At 37.1% G+C, this 20,442-nt stretch overlaps 1 protein-coding gene across 9 annotated transcripts in view; it reads left to right on the forward strand.

Annotated features, from left to right (window-relative positions):
• Window positions 1-20,442, forward strand: part of ERC1 (ELKS/RAB6-interacting/CAST family member 1) — a 290,099-nt gene that overhangs the window by 155,505 nt on the left and 114,152 nt on the right. For 7 of the 9 annotated variants that reach the window (XM_051784916.1, XM_051784922.1, XM_051784915.1 and 4 more), the window contains one exon: window positions 17,320-17,451. The exons of the other annotated variants lie outside the window; for them this stretch is intronic. In XM_051784916.1, the coding sequence (XP_051640876.1) occupies window positions 17,320-17,451 (132 nt within the window). The remainder of the gene's footprint in view (window positions 1-17,319; window positions 17,452-20,442) is intronic. 9 annotated transcript variants of the gene reach the window in all.

Here is a 20,442-nt window from a genome sequence, read left to right on the forward strand (position 1 = left end):
GTACCTCCTGATCTGTTTTCATAGCTGTTACCTAAGAAATTTGTTACTGATTGTTTAAAATCCTCTCTCAGTTGCCTTCATATCTTACTCCATTTTCATAAGAGGAAAAAATTGTTTTAACTGTCAACTCTGTTATGAAGTGCATTGCTGAAATAATTTTGTCAGTTCTGTGTTGAGATTGGTGTGGCATATCTTTCCTCTCTGCTTTTCTAACAGCCTTTTTCTTTAGCTGTTTTGTGTGTTTTCCCAGCTGGTTTTACCTTATAATGCTGCCTTTTCTTCAGTAAATGAAAGATAACCAAGTAAGTATTCTTGGAGTAAACTGGAATTGTTGTGGGGTTACTGGAGAACCATGTTTTCTGTGTGTACTCATCCTTGTTTACCTCATGAATTCTGCATATGCAGTTATGCAAACTAGTCAGTTTGGGTTATCTCTGAAATGATATCACGCTGCTGCCCCACAGAATTATCTGGCTGCATCAAATCTGCCTAGGCACAAGAAATTCACCGGTATGAAAGCAGGTCAAACATTTCTCCGTGTCCTCTATGTTGAGATTAGGTGTAGATGGTTTACCAAATGGTCAATTTTCAGTTGCTGTCATAAAAATGTTAAACTGTTGGCATGAAGTAAAGCAAAGATACCACAATGCTAAGTGTGGAGATAATAGACATTTTGCCTGTAATTAATTTACAAAAATAACTTTCTTTTTGGTGAGTGAAAATAGACATGGAAACAGTACCCTAACCTTTAGGTCTTTCAAAATTAGTTTTTAAATGTTTAAAGAGCACCTACCCTAGGTGTTTTCCTTTGTTGTTGCAGTTTCCTTTGTTATACCTGTTTCTTGTTACCAGCTACATATCTTAATACATCTACAATGAAGACACAGAATACATCCTAAGAGTTCACTAGTAAAGGCAAATCCTCTCCTTAATTGAAACAGATACTTCTTGACGCTGTTCTGTGGGATTCGGGGGGGATTTTTTCAACTAAAACTTTGAAAGAACCACAGAAACATGTATCCATGTGGAATACTCTCACATGCACCGTTTTGTGGTTTTGCCCCTCAGTTCCAGTCCTGGGAACTGAAATAGTTAAGTTCCAAGTGTATGAAAATGATTTCATAACTGCAGACCTTTATAAAAGGCGGGAATGTGGGATTTCTACATCTGCTAATGGGTTTTGTGGCTGTAATGCTATGGCAATTCACAAGGCTGTCGTTATGTGGCAGCTAAGTTTAAATAACACAATCCTCCTGGTATTAGTGAAATGTCTTTAAAAATTCCTAAAACTAATACAATATTTGGTTAGATTTCTAATCCGCATTTGAGTAAATCTATATCTTAAGTTTGAAAAGATAGCTGGTACTTGACATTTGCCTTGCAGTTATGTGGATATTTATCAAATGACACTATTCCACAAGGCCATCATCTTTGTTTTTATGTAGCACTTTCAGATTTTAAAAGGTATGGCTTTCTTTTCTGGCTTTTCCCCCCCACAATTATTCTTTCCCTTTTCATTTTTCTTTCTTCTTTGCATATGTGATGCACTGAAAAAAACCTGACATTTTCTCCCAGCTCCTGTTTGCATACTAAAACCACTCTTTCTTTGTTAGAAACAGTAAGTTATGTAAAGTGTTTGTACTACTACACACAACAATGGACAGAGAGGCAAAAATGGTACTGCTTTATATCAGAATTCTCTAAGAATGTATGGCTGTCCTTGCAATACCCAGTTCTTTACTTATAAAGTGTTTTAAGCAGTAGAGAGATCATAGATATAAAACTATGAATAGCATGAATATCTTTACCTTTTTACATTCAGGTTTTCTGATTTGAGATCTCTATACTGCAGTACATAGTTTTTACTACTTTACTTATGTTGTGTTTTATTCTGCACTGGTGTCTGTTGCTTCCTATATAATTATGTGCAGGTATTTTTTAGATTAAAAATAGACACTATTAAATGCATGAAAACATTTAAGATTGAAGTGTGATGTGATAGTCAACATTGAAATGTACAAGTTATGACAGTATTAAAGTTACTTGATTTTCCCTAGTGCCTTTCCTGCCTTTGTGAACCTAATTGTCCTGTTTGGGTGGGCTCGATTTTTAGTGAGCCTTTCCTCATATTCAGCACAAGGCTGAAGGGAATGCTTTCATTCACAGATGAAAAAGGTCTGTATGCTCTAATGAAAATATCAGGCTAAGGTAAAATATGGAGTGTTTAATGACAAGTGACAGGTTCAATAAAAACTCCTTCCTTTAGAAGAGCCCTCTGCTTACAGTCTCCCTCTCTCAAGGACTGCAGCGTTTTGGTTTCCTGGAAGTAAAATTTACCCAGGACCACATTTCAATTTGTTAGTTATGCAGACCTGTCTTCTCTATAGACTCTACAGGGCACTCACTACCTTCTAATCGATTAAAAAAAAATAAACCTGAGAAGACCATAGATTTTTATTTTTTTTTTTATGCAACCATTGTTGGCTTTGGGGTCAGGACACACAAGCACCAATTTCAGATAATTTTGGTCTTGGTGGTTTTGGCTGGAATTAATAATAAGACATTATGAAATGCTTAAAAATATATGATCTGCATGTTCTTTGGTTGACCGTCTGCAATCCAGTCAAATAAACACGCTCCCAAAGCACACAGTCCACTCCTCCTCTCTCTGTCCCTAACAGGCATGTGGTTTCTTTCTTCCTGAGTCCAGTAACAAAATGTTCGTTTATTCAGAGAGCTCTGATGATGGAAATTTGGTATTTTGGGGAGTGGGGGAAGAATGAAAACCATAATGTCTCAATTCTAGTGAGATGGATAAATGGCTTTCCAAATTTGCCTTTTCCTCCTGGGTTCCCTTAAACCACAACTCTCCAGAGATCTGAGAGGTTAACGAGTGTCTGGTCTACAAGCAGGATAAAAAAAACCCAAACTGTTGGGCTGGAGTAGAAAATTTTTGCTTCAAGTAGCTAAAGGTTGGCTGTTGTGAAGAATTGATATGCTGTCTAGTCCTAGAAAGGTGACATTTACTAAAATTTCTTTATATTTGAACGGGTACTTCAAGATGACATCTGGAGGAGGGTATGCATGTTTTCTTGTTCTGTCACCCTAGCATCTTCCAGAGTTTTAAGGATAAATTTTCAGAATATCTGTGGTATGGCTTGTATACTATTGGATCTGTGTTGCAGCAGCTATCCATCAGTCTCTAATTGCTGCTGACAAGCTATACGTCCAGAAGCGGTGTAAAATGTATTTGAGTGCTTTAATGAACAACTGGAAAAAGCAAGTAAACTTACTGGTTGTTTTTTTTCTTTCTTCATACCCAAATTTAGATAATTTAATATTTATTCCTAATTCATGAATTATGGATGCAGGTATATGTTGTTTGTTTCTTGTGATTATATATTTCTTTTATCATATTGGAAAAAACTATCCTTCTAGATAGAAAGAACTGAATTTTCAATCTAAAAAAATATACAACTTGTGTTCAATAACACTTTTTCTGGGATCCAGGCAAAGCTCAATGAAATGGATAGATAGCCAAATACCTTCTCACCAAATGAGCATTCTAAATTCATTAAATATCAACCTCAATGCCCCAAGCCTGCCAAGTGTTTAGGAGGCATTTGAGCAATGCCCTTGACAACACACTTTAAGTTCTGGTCAGCCCTGAATTATCCAGGCTGATCTGGATGATTGTTTTAGGTCCCTCCCAGCTGAAACAGTCTGTTCTGGTTAACTCTTTGTTATGAGTGTGTATACACAGTCCATGTCAACATTCAAAAGCCTGAAAACCCAAGTGGAGCCCAGTACATCTGGTCTCACATTACTTAAGAATTTCCTCTTGACATGGTGTGATTGAATCTTGAGGGTGGGGTGGCTGAAGTTTTTTCATCTCATCTGTTGACAGTAATACTATGCCATAATGAAAATTACATTTTGTTGTCTTTTGGCTATTAGTAAAGCAAGACTGTGCTTTCCTAATTAATCTGTGAACTTGCTTTTGGATGGTGAGTAGAAAACGGTTAGATTTAAAGTAAAGCTTTCCAAACCTAAAGTTCAGGATTTTCTCAATGACTTTCTAGACATCATCAGCTTTGAAGCAAACTGGTTATACTAGTTAAATGGTGTTTTCCTGGGATAAGTGAGTTTCAAGTGCTGAGTTCCTGGCTAATTTCTCTTCCATATAAACCACTGCCATATCAGATTACAGCATTGCCTGCCAGATGAGTGGAGTGTACAGCTCAACATGTTACGGCCCAGGAAACCGTCAGCTGCTCCATTTCAGCCTGGTAGAAGTCTATTCTTTAATACCAATATGCTTCTGCAGGATGTATTCCAGGGAACAGTCTGACATATTAAAGATGTGTTTTCTCCTTGAGCTCAGATCCACCTTTGGGAATTACTCAGATCGAAATGTTCTTTTTCTCTCTCTTCCTCTCCCAGTACTTTTTAGACATTAATTACATCATGGAGAAGTTTTGGCCTCCCTGCCCCTGAATAATTCTCTGTGCTGCACACCCTTGTAGGCATTAGTATTCCTTGGACTGACTAGGTGCCATTAGCACCTACACAAGTGGCTATAACTTCACTTAATGCTATATTCCATTCTAGGTCATCCTGATGCTGTCCTCCAGGACAGAACTCATGACATCAATCATTGAAAGGTTATGAATTCACTGTGAAATTATTCTTTTTTTTTAAGAAATTTGTTAGCCTTTTTTGAAGGTTAAGGATTTTTTGTCAGTCATAATATAGGACAAAACTTAATATTGTTACATGTTCTTGATAAGCTAAATGCGGTTCTGAGCTCAGAGGTTGTGTGAATCAGTTTTTTACTGTCTGTCTCTCAGTGTTATATAGGAATTTTGTTAATGAAAATCCAGCAAGTATGAACAAATACAGGCTCTAAAGAACAATCACACCTCATAAATATCTAAATAGAATAAATGTATGTAAATTTTTCCTCGTATTTTATTGGGGCTAAACACAGTGGTAGCCAGTAGGTAGTTTTGGGATCGACTTACCCTCCAGCTCTTTCTCTCAGATTCTGTGGCAGCTGGCTATGCATGAGAAAACAGGATATACATATGCAGTAGAGACATTAATATGCATCATGATTTGTTAGTGATGTAATATTTCCAGTAGGAATTTTAATTTCCATCAGCTTCTATAATATGTTACAGAAAATGCAGTGTTCCACAAACATTTCATTCTGTATGTATTTGAAGGGTGGTGATTTTCAGCACAGTGTATTGCAGTTACTGTAGATACAGGCAAATATGTAACCCTGGCAGATGCTTCAAAAAAAACCAGATCTTGTTCTTATCATGTCATAACCCTTTGTCAAGCAAGCTTTTCCTGACTTTCCTGGATGTCTGGGAGAGTTTCCCAAAACGATGACCTGTTTTTATCACTTAGAGTGAGGGGAAGTTTCCTGAGGGGACGCTGGGAGGAATTAATTTGAATTGTAACCTTTTTTGGGGAATTAAAAATTCATAATTAAGCATTCCTGGATACATCTACTTTTATGACATAGATAATGTATGGGTTGTGAAGAGACAGCCTCACTTCATACTTTGTTATATCTATGTGACGTAATATAGTAGTTATAGAGAAAACTCGAGTATTCTTCATTTCTTATACTTTCGAATGGAAGAAAGGCTTAGTCATTTTTACAGTGTTAATGCCTTAATAATTTTTATTATTTAACAACACAGAATCAGGACTGGAAAGAAATGCTAGTTCGTTGAACAGTGGAGGGATACTGCACAGTGCCAAAAATCAATGCATAATATGAGATAGCACTATTGTGAGATTATATTTTTGTGTAAAAATTGCACTGTTGGATTTCCATCTCAGCAGGACAGTATTGCACATAAAAACGAGCTTCTAGCTCAAAACCAAAGGTTTCTTCTCTTTTCTTTGTTGAAATCATAAAGTACAACTTGAATTTTGAGGAAAGGCATGAAGACTTGCTAACAGATTGCCACAAAGTAAACACAACAAAGTAGGAGAAGTATCTTGACAAACAGGAAGACCTGCAGCATCTGCTCAGGTGAGGTCCTGTCCCTAGGAATATTAGTCCTTTTCATCTCTTACACTTTCACATGTGTACCTGATGGACTTAACAAGACAGTAATTCTCCATTTACTTAAAGGAAACTCATCAAGACAACCTTTCATACACACTGGACCTTGAGAGTATTTACTTGAGTCTGTTTCTAATACCAGTTTTCCAAGTTTTCCTTAGAGAAATCTGATACCTATTTCTCCAAATAGCTGCACACAAAATATATAGTTGCATGGGTGACTATTTAAAAAAATTTAAATTTACCTCTCCTATTTCTTAATTTTCTTGACTTTGTAAGATTTTGATGTATTAACATTCTTACAATGTAAGCAGAGAGCCACGAGAAAACTGTGGGGACAGTCCTGTCTCCAGTTTTATTAAAGGCATTTTTTCTGATGAATGTTTACAAAGTCTAACTAACCTAATTTTTGCTAATGTGTACAATGTTGCGTGTTGAAGCAGCAACAAAAATAATGTAGTTTTGAACACAAGAAATTATTTGCCTCAGAAACAGATTTCTTCATTGCTATATGAATTGTTCAGTTGTGTCACTAAAGAAGGAAGATGCAGGTTATTCCTCGATCTAGAATAGAATATCAGGATAAATACATGACCTAGTTCTTAATTTGATACAGCAGTTCTTATAGAGACAGAATCTGTCATTCCACATAATCAGTGTTTATGACATTAAATACATTGTTAAGGAATTACCTTCTCTTGTGTCTGACCAGGCGAGAAGGCTCCTTACAGACTACTTGCTACCATAACATTTGCAGAAAACAAGCTTGAAGAGACCTGATGTTTGAAATGGATAAGCATGTCCCTGGATAGACACTCAGCCACCTGCTCTGTCTGTTTTCGCATTACGGTTTAGTTTACTGTACATTTATTATGTTCAGCTTAGATGTCTGCCTTCACATCTTTAAGAAAGATGAACCATTTGACTTTGTCTTCTTATATAACGTAAAAATGCTCTACAGTTTTGAGCAGACAGCTGGAAAAATTTCGTGTAAGTCACTATTTACAACTAGTGTTAGGCAGTCTCCCAATTATCCCAGTATTTCCTTTAACTGCAAATTGAGATTTGTAGTGAGAGAAAGCCATTATATGGCCTGAGAGTTTTTAATAGAGGAAAGAGGACTCCCAGCATCCTAACATTTTTCTGTGATCCATCAGGAACATTATTCCCCAGACACACTTTCACCCAGTCTTTTCTGCAGAAACATTATGTGTCAGTGGAAGATGAAACCTGCTATTTGTACTCTTGCCTGTTTGGCAAAGAGCAGGGTTGGTACCCTTTATGATATGCCAGAAACTAAGTACAGTGAGGACTGGACAGCTGAATGAGTGCCAACAACCTTAACCACTAGATGTGTTTTGCATAGGTTTTTTATTTTTTTTTTCCAAGATTAGTATCCGAGTTCAAACTGCTTTCCTAAAAACTGTCAGAGAGATTAATGGAACTGTTGACAACATGGTGTGGTTCCTGTGAGGAGGTCTCTCCTGAGAGTAGAAAACACTGAGGGCCAGATTTAAGCAAAACAATAGGAGCACATTCAAGGGGAAGAACAGCTCTCTTTTCATTTTGGTGTCTTATTTCATGAGCCTGAGAAATGGCAATAAATTTGCATTTTTTTCCTTCTTCTGGATTTTTTTCTCTCTCTTTCACAAGCTTTTTTTTACTTGCTGTGTTGAAAGTGGTTTCTAACTCATCTCTCCCCAAGAATGAAAATGCCCAATTGCCACGGCTCATTTAATAGTCTCATTGTTTAATAAAATTGCTGGTTTGCTTTATTCTTCTTTTGCACAATAGAAAAGGAAAGGGAGGTGGGGTGATGATGGGGACCTAAAAACACACAGAATTCAGACTTTGTTTTTAAAAAATAATACACATGGATTTTTATTTTTAGTTCGATACCTGTCTCAACAAATGCTTAAGCATAAAAAAATTCCTCTGATTGATTTCAAATAGTAATAAAACTAATTAATTTCATTCTAAGTCAGTATTATTCTTTAATCTTGCTTACTAAGCTGCCCAAATTGCTGTCACTCTTGAACTACTCCTTTTTTCTTTATAGAAATAAGCCTATTCTGTCTTTAATTAGCACTTTTCCTATTAAATTTTCCTCTGTCGAAAAATTTACACGTTCTTATGATATATCAGAACAACTGCTCTTATTGTGATGTGCAAATATTAGCTAGGACTGAGGCTTAGTCTGCAAATCACGTGTTCAGAACTGACAGATGGTTACAAAGTACTAGAAGTCACCACCTTTCAGCTGAATTTTGTTTGATGTGCACTCAGATCTCAACACAGGTTGTAGGAAAAACTAACTATGTTGGTATCACCTAGTCTTTTACTGAGGATTAGAAGAGGATGATCTGAACATTCTAGAAGATGTCTATAGTCAGTTAAAATTCGTCAACAAATTCACCTTAAGACGTTGTGTTCTTTTTGTTGCTTGTGTTTGAATTCTACCTGAATTTTGATATCTTTGGGGTCAGATGGTTTTCCAAAGCAGGGCATGAAAAGTAGGGAAATAAAAGCTAAAGGTCCTTTAGCTTTGGGACAGATACCTGTCCCAAAACCATGTATCCAAGCCCTTCTAGAGCAGAGCTTGTTTCTCCCTGCCAGTCCCCCCCCATGTACTTTTTCCATCCTCCTTTCAAAGAACCATTGAATATTCTTAAACTTTAAATGTTTTTTGCATTATAAGTGCATATGTTTTTATGTCCCAGTGCTATGAAACAGTTACTGTTTTGTGCTGAGGTGACATATCTAGCTAAAAAATGGCAAATGTAATATTTTCTGTAAAGGACACTAAATATCCATACATTTCCGGATTATATTTACTGATTTATTCTGGATATTTAAATGAAAGATAACATATAGAGCTCCACAAATATCTCATAAATTGAACCCATGGATAAAAGAGCAGATGAAATTCAACATGAATACATATTTATATATGTCAGGAGAAACAATCTTAAATACATGTACACCATGATGGGTTCTGATCTAGCTCTATTACCATAGGACAGCAATCTTGAAATTAGAATAAATGTTTTCATGAAACTATTATTGGTTAGCAGAACTACTAAAAAAAAAAAATTGAGAAGTATCAAATGACAAAACAGAAAATGCTGCTGTGCCACTCTATACATGAGCAGTGCATTCCCCTTGGGAATAATGTGCAGTGATTCAGGTCACCCACACAGAAAAGGATGTGGCAAACATAGAAAAGGCAAAGAAAAGGAAGAAAACAGTAAACCTAAGGACAAGCTTCAGTTCAAACAGATACTAGATAAATTTAAACACTTGAACACTGAAAAGAAATGAGTGAAGACAAGAGCCAGGGAGTACTTTTTCTAGCTTTACAGGCTGAGAACAATAGAGGATCATTGTGGAATATTTAAGACTAAAGAAAAACAATAACTATTTTTCTTTTCTCTGAACTAGTTCAGGCTTTTATAGAAACGATTGGAATTTCATACAGAGAAGTGAGAATCTTTCAGAATGTGAAGAGTTTCCACTTTCTGATTCTTTGGGGTTTTATGCCAGTTAATTTAAATGGTAATTTTCATGAATGTTATGATTCTAAGTTGCCCGTTTAAAGCTACTGTCAGAGTAACACTGCAGATACACAAATTAGAAGCTTTTATTTTCAAACACCTTATTTCAGTATTTTTAAACTCATTTTCTGATTATGTTACTATTTAAATGTCCAATGTTTACATTTTTCTTTTCAGTATTCTATTATTATCAGTTGTATCTGATAGGTTTCATGTTCCATACATGCAGGTGAATTCACTGCTGCTGCACATCTAAGTCATTCCATTCTTCTTGATCCTTTCTTCATGAACTTTTTCTAAGTTTCTGCTATTGTATTCAAATCATAAGTATGTTTCTTTGCTGTCTTCAGATGTATCCTTAGACTCTAGATACTGTGGTGCAGCTGATCTATGCATTTATTAGTAAATATATTTCACAGAATTTCACAGAGAATTCTGAGTTGGAAGGGACCCACACAGTTCATGGCCCATACAGAGATTGAGAACAGTTTTTAATATTTTAAGCCAAACATTCCCCTAAATTAATACGTGTGTTTCTGGTTAGTAGCTGAATCCATGTTGTACCACGACAGATCTTTTCCTTGATATATGTGGCTTCAAGAGGGATTGTGGGTGGGTTAGGGTGTTCCTGGATGGTGTGAGAAACACTGATAATTAAATTCTGATGTGAAATTGTTTTAATGAGGTGTAGATTGAAGTTGGGGAGATAGGAGAACATCTGCATGGAGTGAAAATAATAGTGTTGGGGATTTTGTTGGCCTAAGTAAAATGAACAGTGGTTAACAATAGCATCTCGTTAGATGGCTGCTTTTAATGAAGCAGTTCATAGCACAAATACAATAGCTACTGTACTATGATGAACATCAAGAAAGAGGCATCAGGGGCCAAAATGAACATGTAGAGACCAGAGGTGATTGCAGGGATTCCCTTCAAAATTGAGAGAGTGAGAGAGATTCAGTGGCATGAACTGCTGAGTAAGCATTTCTTCAGTGGTGGTGTATCATTAGCAGTTTTTGTCAGCTGTGAAAAAAAGGGAAGAAGAGAGAAGTGCTCTTTTATAGCTGTCCATACATGCTGCTCTGTTTTGCTGAATGATGGAAAATGAGCAAAGAAAGGTAGGTCTTACGACTATTGTGATATATTAGTACAACGATGGTGACAGGACTGACATTTGTGAAGAGAGTTCAGACAAATAAGGCTGTATCTAGGGAATAGCATATGGGTTTGAGCTTCATATTAATAGTGCAGTTAGTTAGAAATTCTGCTGCTGTTTTCTGTAATCCCATATCAATTTACGAGTCTTGAGTCATAGTATTGATTTATGAGTGAAGAACAAGTCTTGTTACAGTAGCATTTGCCCAATTAGCCTCTGAAAACACCCCCCCCAAGAAAAAAAAAAAGAGATACAAACCAAATAAACAAAAAAAAACACAAAGCCCCATAACAATTACAGATATCTATTGCTTTTGCTCACTTCAGATCATTCTCACAGCTGTATTGTCAGCTTTGGGTCCCATTTCAATAGTCCGTGCAGTGACCCACTGTGGTTTGATAGAAACGTCGTCCCTCTAGGTTTTAAAAGCTACAAATGTGGTAATTTGCAACAGCCGGAGCCAAGTGTTCAAGCTATTGGCACCCTGTGCAGCTGCTAAATGGTAGAGCTGGTTGTTGGTATTGGCAAGATGCTTTGGTCTGTCTGGGGTGCTGCTAATGAAAAGTGCCTCTACAAACCCAGGATTTGTCACTGATTGCTGTGCTGGGAGGCCAAGCTCAGTCACAGGAAAGCAGTGTCAGGATCATGGCAGCTGTCAGGAAAGGACAGCGCTGGTTTCTCAGAGGAATAACCACTTCTACCCTTCCCTTCTTGAGCCTGTGTCATACCAGTACAGAACTGTCCTTTTCTCTCCTTCCTCTCCGTTCTCCTTTAACTGGTATTAATTAGGATCCTTTCTTATCATTATTGTATGTATTTCACTTGAACAAAAGTGTTGTATGGCCTGGAAATGCTTTTTTGAAAGTAACATATCAGAGTGATAACATGTAAAATGTCTTGAAAGAAAAAGGTCTGAATGGCTGGAGTTGTTGACACATTTTTGTGTACGTATACTGTATAATATTTAGAAGCATTACATAGATTTGTAGCGATTTTCAGGCAAAAATAGCAATATGCACAAGTTTTCTTAAGGTTTTTATATGGGTTTAAGAAATAGACTGTGAAAAATTAGGCCTTTCTTTTCATTAAGTTTTCCTTAAGATTTTTTTCCCTCCCATTTCACTTTCATATAAATTAGATCCATTAATAGTAGTGTGTATCTATCTGGGTATTGTCTATTACTGTCTATCGTTAGAGTTGATATATTTCTTTTCCAGTTTTCATGGGTTTGGGTGGGTTTTTTCCCCCATGTAAGCATATTTTAGTGTGCATCCTTCCTGTGAACAGAAGAGCACATATTTTTGTCAGCAGCATCTTTTATAGTCCTGCATCATTCTTGAGTATTCTCCTACACTGCAGCAATGATACTCAGGGGTCAATATGGTTGAAACACCACTCCATTTTCTACCTTTCTATTTCAAATGAAAAATTCACTGTCCAGTTCTCATAAATTCTTGGCTTCTTTTCAGCATGCTAATTTTAATGGACTGGTTAAATAATATTTATCATGTCTAGAAATAATTTTTATCCATTTTTTCTTTTACTATAACTATATTTTTATTCTTTCTGAAACAAGAATCACAAGTACACACATATTCTGGATGTACAACTTATGATCCACAAGTGCACACATATTCTTTTTTTCTGTTGTGGTGCTCTAAGAAGAATATATTCATCACTTTCTACCGTTCCTCATGTTCTCAATGCAGCATATGCAGTGCTGTGGCCAGCTCTGGTTGCACTTCCCTCTCAACTCCTAGTGGAATTAAATTCTTCTACTTCAGCCTTTCTCCTTTTGTCTCCTGTAGTTATTGTTCTGTGTTTATGCAACTTGTCAGGCTTGAATTCCAATCCACGTGTCTTATTTGGCAGATACAATTCTCCAGACGATGACATATGTTGTCCTAATGACATAATCATTGTGTATCTCAGGTCTGATCTCTCTAAAGATGAGGAAATGTTGATCAAGGAGCTCCTGCTTGGCAGTTTGTGCCTCGTTGCTCTCAGAATGTTCCTTTCATTCAGGAACTCGTGATGATTACATATGTTGTTGCTGTACTTATGAAAAAGCCCTCTTCAGCTGTGAAAAACAGGAACTTCATATGAACCTAATACTTGGATATACCTGGCTTCTACCTAGAGAGACAGAGATCTCCCCATCACAGGTAACCCCAAATACATTAGTTCCTTTACCAATTGAGGACATCAAGACAGCTATGGGAAACCAGCACTAGCATTTCTAGTTATTCTAACTCAACTGTTTGTCCATGCCCAGCAATATCTTTAGCAGAAGCTCTTTTATGTGATAGTTTGCCTCTCTGTTACTTTATTTTCAGAATCTTTAGTATTGGATCTGTTTTTATTTTGTGGTACAGTTGAAAATTTCAGTTTTTCATATTGACCAACCAGTGTGCACTTTAGAGTTGCAGTTAATCAGGCCCTCGTATTTTTAACTGGGAAAAAATCCCAACATTTGTAGATGGGCTGCCTCCAAATATTGGTGAAGAATTTGTTGTCTCATTAACAAAATGATTTTTTGTATCCATGAGGAAGCTTTAAGTAGTACTTGAGGCAGCTGACAGTCCTGAGTTCCCAGGTTCTGCTTACCCAGTGAAAGGTCAGTTCACAAAGGAGATTTTTTTATTTTTAGGGAGTTTTATTCAATCTAGCATGGACTGAGATCATTATCACTAAGTTCTTTATCTAGGTCGTGGCTTCTTGAGGAAATATGTTATGAGAAAAAGCAACAGGGCTTGTAATAATAGGGGCTTGTAATGTTTAAGAAGTAATTGCTTCCTAGTGCAAAACACTTCTAGTATTGTGTTCTTCCCATCTGATCTGTGAAAGTGCACAGGTAAGACATGCTATCATATTATTTACAGGGTTATATGACAAGAATCTTTCCCCACCTAGATGTTACAGTCCTAGAATACTTTTAATAGTTAAAAGAAACCTTTCATTGCCTTCTCAAGCTGTTAACTAATCTTTCCCATTAGCTGACTAGAGAAATTCACTTTATTTCCAAGAGTGAAATTAGGCCATAAAGATCTTTATGAATCTAGTTCAAGACACAGTTATGGAGTTTGCCAGGATACCTCAGATTTAATTGAACCTAAATGCCTTGGTGGAAGCATGTATCCTATTTCATGCACTGTCATAAAACTACATGGCAGATTACACATCACATGAATGCAGGATAGATTAAATTGATCCATCGTTCTAACATGCATCACTTGGACATCCCACCACTTCCTTCCTGAAGGGAAAGGAAAAGCCCATAAATGTGCATCACTCTCACCTCCTTTTCCTTTCAGGCTTTCAGACAGGCACGTGTGGAATGAGTTTTGCATACGAATCATAGTATAGGTAGCAAAAATTTTTATTGTGCCTGAACTCTTGGCACTCCCACAGTGTCGAATGGGTTTTCATTTTCTGTGTGCTACCACCAGTGAGCATAAAGGCAGAGGTATCTCCTCTATCCCAGTTTAATTCCATCTCTGCTGTGCATATGGGATGCAAGAGGAAAGGGAGGGAGGGCCATGGAGATATTTGGGTAGGTAATACCTCTTGAAGAATGCAGTTATTGTACTGGTAAGTAGTATTTTTGTTTCTTTCTGAGTACTCATCTGTATAAGCTTCATGAAAGGAGGTCGTCGCTTTTTATCATTCTGCAGTTCTCTCAAAATAGAAGAGGGTAATTTAGCCCTCAGTGCAATGCTGAAATGTATGTTTGCTTCAGAGGATCAGTCACTGCAGGAAAAAAGTTTTAACTGTAGTTATAATTGACAGAAGTTTTTTCTCAGAGTTTAACACCTATCACATTTAAGACAGAGTACTTCATGTAACTAAAAAGCAGAAAGCAGCAGCAGGACAGGTTGAAGACTGGCATGAGCCTGATTTGTTTCAGACCCAAACAATTGGAAAAACGTGCTGATATGTTAAAAGGCAAATGTGGATTCACTTTTATTTACTTTTTAGCAGTATGAAGCAACAGCTTGTATTTAAAAAAAAAAAGTAATTCAAATGCTGCTCAATGTCATGAATCAAAGAGCTAGAAACAAAATAATTCTTTAAAAGTCCTTTGAGACTATTCTGCTCTAGTGGAGGTGTTACCTGGCTAAGCAACAATCTGCTGCTCCTGCCAGGCATTTGTGTGGTTTTGTAAGGTGGTTACACACATTGTGACAGTGTTAGAAGGGTGAAATTGCACATCTTTTTACTAGACTTGCCTGAGACAGAAAGTGAAATGTTCTAACTAGTCTTTCTGTGCTGGGTGGGTTATCAGTATTAGACTCAAGTTAAAAGATCACAATTTCTAGGCAGTTCATTCTAAGTCAACACTGCACTTTTTAACTTGCAGCCCTCTTTCATATATGTAAAAGTTTGTGTATTATTTTAGGAAAAAATCATTATATATGAATATAGATTTTTCAAATGCAGGTAACGTGGCACTGTATTTTTGGTATCACCAATTGCTCTTCCTTCTGTCCCTCAAGAGTTCACCTGCCTGAATAGAGCACTATATGGTGTCACAGTTAATACAGTATTGAATTCAGCTCTGAAATGTTTGCCTGGAATGAAGAGTGGATGTACCCATGTGTTAGAATGTTTTATTCTGCATTCTTATTTTAAAGGGGTTTCTATTTTACATGCAGCTCTTCAAATGTGCTATTCCCACTTTTGTTATTTGACACAGAGAGCTACACATTCGCTTGGCTATCCATGAATAATATATCAAGAAGTAAAATTCATACTTACTGTGTAATGCAGATAGGCAAGTAAATATTTGTCATGTCTGGCACAGTTAGTATTTTGTGCTGAGTTTTTTGTAAGCTTGTTATTCCTCTTTTTGATGAGACTTCATTTAGGCTAATCATAACCATAAAGTAGTTTTGGAAGATGTTATCAGCATTTCTAAAAGATTCAAAAATTATGAAAACATGTTGTGCAACACCTATTTTTGAAATGTAGATCTCTTCATCTGTTTCTTTAGAAATCAGCAATTACTTGCCTGGTGAATCCACTCCGGAAAGTAACCATCAGCAGAAAGCTCCTCTGCCTGCAAAGCCTAAGAACTACTGTTGCCTGTGCTAGTGGTTGAACATTAGCCTTGTTCTTCACGAGGGCAGTGGGGCCAGATGTCCTGCACTGCTCTGATACAAAGCTTTGCATCTCTGCTTGAACACTCTCATTGAAAGTGACAGTTTTTTGAGACTCTCAGAAATGGCATTCATGCAACAACTGTCCTTGGGGATGTATCCCAGGTTGTAGAAGGCAGGAATCAAGGAATAAGTCAGGTTCATTCTTTAAACTCACAAGACTAATCTTTCCATTATGAAGGTTGCAAGGTCAATTTTTTCCAGGTCAGTCTTCTTTTCCCTTATTCTTTATATGATATGAAACACTTTCAGAGAAACAGTGGAAAATTTCAGTCCTAAATACAAAAGGACAAAAGCCAAAGGGATAAATCTGACAAAAAGCAAAATGCAAACAGGAAAGCATTTGTGATTCTTCCACTGCTGCTGAGATGACTAAAAAGCCGTGTATTAACTTCAATATGAATTAATAACTCACCTGAACCCTATGATCTAAACCAATCTGCAAGACAAGAAATGCAGAAATCTTCCATAAAGCTGCTCACTTCTGGTGGATTTGTTAAGCAGCCATGGTCCAAGACATTCATTTATACTGTAAGGACAGCCTGCTTTGCAGTTTCTGTCCAACCTGCTTCTGCAGAATCAGGAGATACACATTTATTTTCCTAGCAAGACTAAAGTAAGGAGAGTCTCCTTTACAAATAACGATACTATTATTTTGTATATAGGGTTTTTTTAAGTTATAATGTTTTCTTCAGTGTTCTTTGAACATATGTGGGCATCTGAATTTGCAACTGTGAAGATGCTCTTAATCAAAGAATAACTTTTTAGGGAGTCTTGCTACTTGAATGTCTGAGATTCAGACATCCCAACTGAATCCTTCATGTTTCCTAGAGATGTAACAATTCCTCAAAGACTTAATCTGAACAATGGAAAACTCTGTTGGGTTAATGTTTGCTTTTCTCTCCCTTAACCTGGAAATGACAAATTCCAAACTGCAGTGCTGTGTTTCCTTTCTTACCACACCTGCTGCTGATGAATGTGAGAGCAAATGGGCAATGCTGAATGCCTGCTACCTTCCTGCCAATTCTGGCTTCTGTGCCTCTTCAGAACTGCTTACTAATCCTTATTTACCAACAATCCTTGCTTATCTATGCTGTGTAATCTCACAGGACTGTGCTTGTGTCCAACACTGAGGGCAAGCACTCTTGCTCCAGGGTCCTGCTTCGCTAGCTTTCTCCTTCTCTTTACTGCGATCTTCCTCTTACTCTTGCATCCCTTCATCTTTCTTTCCCTTGTGTGAAGATGATTTACCTGCAATTGCGCCTTGGGAGGGAGAAACACATTTTGGTTGGCGTAAAACTTGGTTGATTAAAAGGCTGTAGTTCCAAACAAGTCGTCTTCACCTCGTCTCCCGTCATTTTCCAGGACAATCTGCGTAAAAAGGATGATCGGATTGAAGAACTGGAAGAGGCACTCAGAGAAAGTGTTCAGATAACTGCAGAGCGGGAAATGGTGCTAGCACAAGAGGAGTCAGCCAGGATCAATGCTGAGAAACAGGTCTGCAATCTTGTAAAGTCACTGGTAGTTCTCTTAGGAAAGTAACCAGACAGTGAAGTGCTGTTTTCCCTGCTTTACCGCAAAACACAGCTGGTTTTCTTTGGTGATCCTGTATCTCTGTTCCAACATTAAGTAACAGAACTCGTAAAGTCTGCAAAGCCTTCATGATAAATGGTATTTCATAGGTAAGATTTTCTTGGAATTAAAATTAAATATAAGGTATCCTGAGCTTTAAAATATTGTTTTAAGTAGTAACTCTTCTGATCTGTCTTGCCTGTCAAAGCTGTCTTCCTATGTGTGAGCATACTTAGGTTAACTGAGATGTTCATTGAATGTACTTAAAGATAATGACTTTTATTAGTGTAGTTGTGTTTATGGACCACAGTCTGGTTACACTTGCCAAACAACAGGATAAAGAGGTAAAGCACACACAGAGAAATACACACTCGTGTTGAAGCCACAAGTATAAACTTTTATACATCAATTGATTCTGTGCCACTGATTCTGAAGAATCACACAGATGCCTGATTGTAACTCACGTAAGTAATCCTTGAGAATAGCATAAGTAGTGAATAAATCCATGACATTTTGATAAAGCTTTTGAAGCAGAAGCTGAACCTGTCACTCTTACTGTGCTTTTTGTGAGCCTCTTCAGTATTTTTCACTATTCCTTACTTGACAATAATTAGCAAACAGGAACATTTTGTCAGTTGTATTTCAATAGAGGGATCTCCTCCTCTTTGTTAGTTACTTAACAACAGTTCTAAGTGCACTTTAAAATGTTTTAAGAGGGTTTTTTTCTAATATGTATTTTTATGTCACAGACTTTAATGAAAAAGAAGATATAAATATCTTAGTAATAATCCGAGTTTTCAAGAAGAAAGCAACTGTTTCTCTTCAGGCTAGAGTCAAGCTCAGCTGTTTGCTGATAGACATATTGAGGATAATTCTGGTTGCTGTATCCTAAGATCCTAGACAGTGTTAAGAAATTCGCTTTCAAGAATCCCTTTTTTCCAGATTTCTTGTAGCCTTTAAAAAATTGCATGAAATAGAAATGTTGACTGGGTGGTGAACACCACATCAAAGATTAGAGCTCCTTGAAAGGATAACAGATATTTGACAACGGATTAGGTTCTATGATGAGGCACAAAAGCCATCAAAGTAGTTTGTGATTTGATGCCTAGGATGTCATAATGTTTTAATTTATCAGTCACAAGACAAAGTGACCACTTTTATGTTCTTGAGCACCTAGAAGCTGATGAATAAAGAGCTGGAATTGGGTGGGCGACCTAAAGGCAGGGAAATGCGCAGCCTGAAGGTCAATGAGCCATAAGGGTCAGTGGGAGAGATTGAGAGGAGAGGAAGAGAGCCAAGACAAGTAAGATTTGTGGGTAAAGATTGCTGGAATATGGTAGGCAACAGTACCATGAAAAAGAAATTAATTTGGATGTAGTGGTGCATACAGAAATGGGGAGGAGAAAGAAGGATGGGTTGAAAGCAGCAGTATCGGAAGAGGGAAAAGTCGACATCTGTGCAATGACAGCAGTGTCTCACTCCAACCAAAGAACTAAACTGCCAGTTCTGACAAGTTATAGTTTTTAAAATATGAGCAACCAGTCAGCACAAAGGAAAAGGAACTGGTGTGTCTTGTTCCAGTCAGCACTGGGAGACCAGCTGTGCCCCATTTTGTCCAATAGGATTTTGTTTTGGCCTCAGTTAAATGCAGTCAGGTAATAAAGTGTTGGCAAGTAGCTGTTTTTTCAAGGTGAGGAGGAGACTTCCCTTCAAATGTTTTTCAGTTCATATTCCTTCAATTACTTTTGAAGAATGCCCTCTTTGTTTTATTATGTTTTGTAGAAGTTCTTTGTAGAATCATGAAAGACACCCTTGGATGACTTAGAGTTTTAAAATGCAATGATCTGTGTTCTATACACTATCAATGGCAAATCCTTTGACTTTCACAAACATTCTTAGCCCAAGTGTGAGTAATATGTGTGATTTTTAAAATGTTAATATTGTTCTAACTGATTATAATTTGCTTTTAATTGCATGCTTTTTCATTCCTCTCTTTTGTTTATCTTGCTTTCTACCATTCTGCCACTTCACTGCCTGTCTGAAGCTGTTTAATGAATCAGTGCATGAGATCAACCATTTTGGCTTTAGGTGGTTCAAGGTATGAGGACATCTCATTTGTGTGTTCCTCTGCTCCAGTATTTCATGTTGTTATTGTAGCCTTGTGTTGTGTGATCCTGCCCTCCATTATCTCCTGGCGTGTGGTGTCGTGCTGTTTTATAGGCCTCAGATTTGAATTACAGCCTCCACGAAGCCACCCTGGATTTCATGGTTCTCAGATATCTGTTATAGATTAAAATCATGCTCTCTTTAATCCAGTGTTTGAAAATATCCTGTCAGTGTGTATTAACTGTGACAGTGGGTTCACTGTGTTAATACACAATCTGTGTATGCAAGATGCCTCCAGCTGACTGAAGCTTTCTGTTTATTTCAGGATTTTAGACCTGTTCTTTCTTTCATCTTTCACAAAAATGAAATCAGGCATTTCCTGCTGGGAGCAGTGCACCCATTGAATTGGGCATAGTTTTATTATCCTTACTGATCTATGTAACAAAAATCCCTGCCATACAGAAAGCAGATGAGGCAGTCTTGCACAGATGTAAAGACTTGAAAGTTCTTCAAGTTCTTTCTTTCTAATAATACTCACCTTGGTTTTGTTGGTGCACCTGTTGAATCCTGTATGTAGATGTTATTGTGACTTCCTTACAACTGTGGGGTTATGTACCACTGTGGCTGATCCCTCTAGTACAGCCCTCTAGGTGGGAGATCAGAAGGTGTATGGAGACTTCTTTTTAAGTGCTCCCCATAAGGCTGAAGTTAGGATTACTTGGATAAACACTTCCATCATAAGGTTCTTTTTGTTAGAAATGGCAAAACCAAATGTAGATTCAGGAGCTGTTTCTGCATTAACCAAATCTG

Source organism: Manacus candei, unplaced genomic scaffold (genome assembly GCF_025592945.1).
Source record: "Manacus candei isolate 608988 ecotype Guabito, Panama unplaced genomic scaffold, ASM2559294v1 h1tg000018l, whole genome shotgun sequence".
In the NCBI taxonomy this organism is placed as follows: domain Eukaryota; kingdom Metazoa; phylum Chordata; class Aves; order Passeriformes; family Pipridae; genus Manacus; species Manacus candei.